Source organism: Gregarina niphandrodes (genome assembly GCF_000223845.1).
Source record: "Gregarina niphandrodes unplaced genomic scaffold scaffold00060, whole genome shotgun sequence".
NCBI lineage: Eukaryota > Apicomplexa > Conoidasida > Eugregarinorida > Gregarinidae > Gregarina > Gregarina niphandrodes.
In genome coordinates this window covers 49048-53256 of record NW_011645827.1, presented here as the reverse complement: position 1 = coordinate 53256, position 4209 = coordinate 49048, and the positions used below count along the sequence as shown (strand labels likewise).

Below are 4209 nucleotides of genomic sequence, written 5' to 3'. Positions count from 1 at the left end.
GAAACTGAACACGAGCCCGTCTTGTTCGATCAGCAAGTGTCAACAGCTTAACGTCACAGTCTTCAGTCGGTGGCTGCCTCCCCTCAGCATCCATCAGCCACGCCACTAGCACCGCCCCACTGACACCCCTCGGTCTGCAGCATCCCACCGTTTTCATTTCTGCTATTTTTTTAAGTAAAATAACTGCTGCGCTAACCCGTCATGTCCCCCTAAAGTGCCCGAGTTGCGCCACCAACCGGACATCCTCCCCGGCACTTGCCGGGCTGTGGGAGTCCTGTCCACAAATGATGACGTCATCAACGCAGCAGAACGCGTTTTCCCCTAGCATCAGTGCGAAGCAGAAGTCCATTGCGCGTTGGAACTCGGCAGACAGTCCGGTCGCTCGTGGCAGGTGATCCCAGATGCGACGAATGGAGCAGGAGTCCGCTACCGTGGCCGCGTTGTTGTTGATGACGCAACGGCATTCCGCGGTCTCCTTCTCGGTGAAGTGAGGAGCCGCAGCCCACTCGTTTTTGGAGGGCCAATTGCTTCGCGACCTACACCTTCAGCATTTCCAACTCGTCGGGGCAAACCCTGGCTTTGTGCAGGCGTACTGCTACTTCGAACCTTGCTTCGTACTTGGCCCGCGCGACCTTGGCTCTTCCCACGTCTCCTTGAATTGCTCGAGGAGCTTCCAGAGCCGCTCTCAGTGCCTGTCTTCCATGTGCTTGTGCTCTGCTCGAAGAGCCGAGTGCCGGATCCCAGGATCGTATCGCTTCTCGTGCTTTGTCATTATCAGGGCACGCCCGCTCTCTCTCTGTCGCGCTCTCTTAGATCGGTTTCGACTCTCGACTCCCATCGCACCCGACATTCTCAGCCACGGCAAGCGCCCATTCCACTCCGGTCCCAGCGGCCACCTAGGAGTCGGTCCAATCTCTATCCTGCTAGTCCGGCTGTGCCCGCGACGTCAAGAAAATGATCAGAGAGGACCTCGTCTGCGCGAGACTAAAACTACCACCGATACGTCAGGAAGGACCCCAACAGGGACATTGAGGAAAGCCGCCGCCAAGGACGCGTCGGTCGATCGTGTGGGACCGACACACGCAGGAGGCGTTAGCAGAGTATGCTCGTCATCATCGACCAGGCGATCAGATGATGTATGATAGACGCGGCCTCCCGCCTGCACAACGTAAGATCCTACCGGCAGACATTGCGGTCCGACAGCCTGGACATCCACTCCCCGCGCACTCTGGGTTCCTGGTTTAGCCCCGGCTCATCTCCCGGGAAAGCATCTTTCCTATCCCCTCTAGCGTCCCGGCTTCGTCGTCCATCGCTACGACAATGTCGTCAATGTAACAGAGCGTGCTATCTCCTCGAAAGACGCGTCCATAGCGCGCTGAAACTCGGCCGGTGAGCTCTTGATCACGAAAGGTACCACTTTAAACTCAAAAAGCTCAAATGGCGTGACGATGACGACATGTCAAACGTACAGTAAGTACGATGGCCCGCCGCAGTCCCTAAGTGATCCGAGATCCTTGGAATCGGATAGGATTTGTGTTGCATGATCGATCGATCAGAACTACCAGGTGATGTACCTCGCCTTTTACTGCCCTCGGACCAATAATACCCAGCGAAACAAGCTCGTTGAAGCAGTCCCTGTCCAGGGTACCTGGCTTCGACACAGCTATAGGTGCAGTATACAGCCGACCACGCGGGCAGTCCCCGCGAATATTTTATGACAAGAGGGAGTGGTTGCTACCTTTCCAATACGTGTCGGTTGAAGGTGCGCCGGGAAGGTAGCAAGGAGGGCAACGAAGTTCGCGGGTCTGGGTGTACGTAGAAAGATGTACGTCGGCAGATGACTGGCCCGCGGTTGATGGGAGCGCGAGTTGATGGTGCCTGAGTGGCTGAAGGTTCCCCCCAAAAAAGCGACTACACAATTGTGGCGTCTCACGGTTATGATGAGACGCTGATCTGCGGTTGGTTGAGCGACGGCAGACGAGAGGCCCACCGGTTGCCACGGGACGGGGTGGTAAATGACGTGAACGGACCTTCAGGATTCCACCTCAGCCAACCTGGTCAGTGAAACGAACGAACACACACTTGATTGTGTGTCACACATCCGAGAACGTGTTTATGATTAATATTTGTTTCCGGTCATTGGCGGCGGGAAGTTCGTATCGGGGGTTAATGTCTGTAGTCGTTGATTTGGTTAGAAAGATGTCCACGTGTCTGTCACCAAGCTAAGAAGGCTGACGATCGGTGGTGGTAAACCTGGGGCTACTTCTCAAGCAGGAAACGCTGACACAACACGCGTGTGTATCCCGTGCTCAATCAATGTCTACCATGTCCCAAAAGTCGAAAAGACGTACAAAACAACGACCTTAAGCTCTCCGCGGCTCAGCATCAAATAATGTCCGGTTAAATTTACTATTCAAGAGGCCACTCGTCGGGTTCTGGCCACAGTTCGCCGTAGCACTCGAAGAGACATTGTTTGTTCCTGATGTTTTTGTTATCCTTGGCATTAGCATTGGGGATAGATTGCGTTCTGTACGCGTCGCGCAGGCGCGCGTTGAACTTGATGGCTTCGGTCCACCGTCCATATTTACTCCCGCTCTGTTCGATTTCGCAGCTGACACGCGCTATACGACAGACTCGGTTGCTAGTATGGGTGCAGTTATCTGGATCACAATCTAGCACGTCCCGTTTCTGGGTGGGATGCTGAACGGTGATAGCATCTCGGAAGTGTGGCAATTCGGATAATTCATTGTATGACGGCCACAGTCTCTCGTAACCAGGTGCGTGGCGCAAATAGGTACGGGCTTCCTCCCACAAACGATTAGAGGTGCTCTCTGCCGAGCCGCAGACTATCTTGCAGTCCGAAGCGTCAGGCGAATAACGTTTAACCGCATCCTGAACCGCATAGACATCCGCAGATTTAGGACCAAAACGATGGCAAGTACGTTCCCAAATTGGGCACGTTGCGAGTTCGATACCGTCCAGGCAGAATCTGCTTGCCGCTGCATACCAACAACATAGCAGACCATTTCTACCCGGACATGGATCTTGACCGATGCTGTCCAGTTCTCCCCAGACTTTTTCTTTCACCAACTCTGAGCATCCCTCGTCCTGGAGTGCGGCCAACTCCCTTCTGCTCAGCGTCTCTTTCAACGGAGAGTCGGCATTTGAAGGCTCGGTCTCGAAAAATTGCATCTCCACTCCTGCCTTAGAAGTTGCGGCAATATCCGCGGGTATTTCGCGGCATTCGAACTTGCAGGCCTTGACCTTATAGAAATCTTCATCCTTGGTGTTGAATAGGGTCAGGATACTAACCAGATCATACAAGCTCGTCTTATATCCAACCAGATCAATCCGCTGTGGTGAGCCGGCCCCACGAGCCGTGGCCTCACAGCTAACTTCTGCGAAAGCGCAGTCACAGTTTTTGACACGGTCGTGTCTATCACAACTGACACACCACCCGGAACAGTCATCCATGACAGGATAGCGTGCGTCGAGCATCACTTTGAAATCACTCATGTTCGCAACAGAAGGTTCGGCTGTGTACTTCAGAAAATTCCCTTCAGGGTAGCCAGGAATCCCAGGTAAATTCTTGCCGGACTGCTCCCACAAATTCCGCAAGCTTTGCTCTTGACTATCGCATACCACCTTACAATTTCCTCTCCCCCGCAGATAAGTCCTAATAGCGTTCCGGACTGCAAAGAAGTCGTATCCCCATGGACCGCCAAAATGATAGCATTTCGCAATAACGAAACCGTCACGCGTTGCACCTTCAGGTGTTGCACACCGCACTACTCCACTGCTGCCATCACACGGGTATCGACCAAACCCGATGATGTCCACATCGCGCCACCTGGGTGGGCACACGGTCCGGAGTGGGGACAATTCGTGTGGATGCATCTCTCGCTTGAACTGAACGACCTTGAACTTCTTGATCAAATCGAGAGACAACCCTGGGGGGGCCTCGAACCGTTTTTCTGGGGTCCCTGTTCTTGGATCACGTTGCGGGAACACTTCGGGGTTAAAGGGTGCGTAATGAGTGGGGATGAAACGAGGCGCATGAGAAGCCTTCTTCGAAACTGCCTCAGCCCAGAACAGGTCCGCGACGTTCGCCGGGGTGTAATGAGGAGCACCTGTTCGCTTCGTCGTGACGGTTTCCTCGGTCCCCGTACTCGTCTTAATATTCGAGTCGTGTTCGCGGCAGCGCTATTA

General features: G+C 54.1%; 1 protein-coding gene across 1 annotated transcript; it reads right to left on the bottom strand.

Annotated features, from left to right (window-relative positions):
- Nucleotides 1-2409: 2409 nt before the first annotated feature.
- GNI_173270 (hypothetical protein) lies at nucleotides 2410-3516 on the bottom strand (the record flags this gene model as incomplete). Its single annotated transcript, XM_011135063.1, has 1 exon — nucleotides 2410-3516. The coding sequence occupies one exon, from the start codon at nucleotides 3514-3516 to the stop codon at nucleotides 2410-2412; it is 1107 nt and encodes a 368-aa protein (XP_011133365.1).
- Nucleotides 3517-4209: the final 693 nt, after the last annotated feature.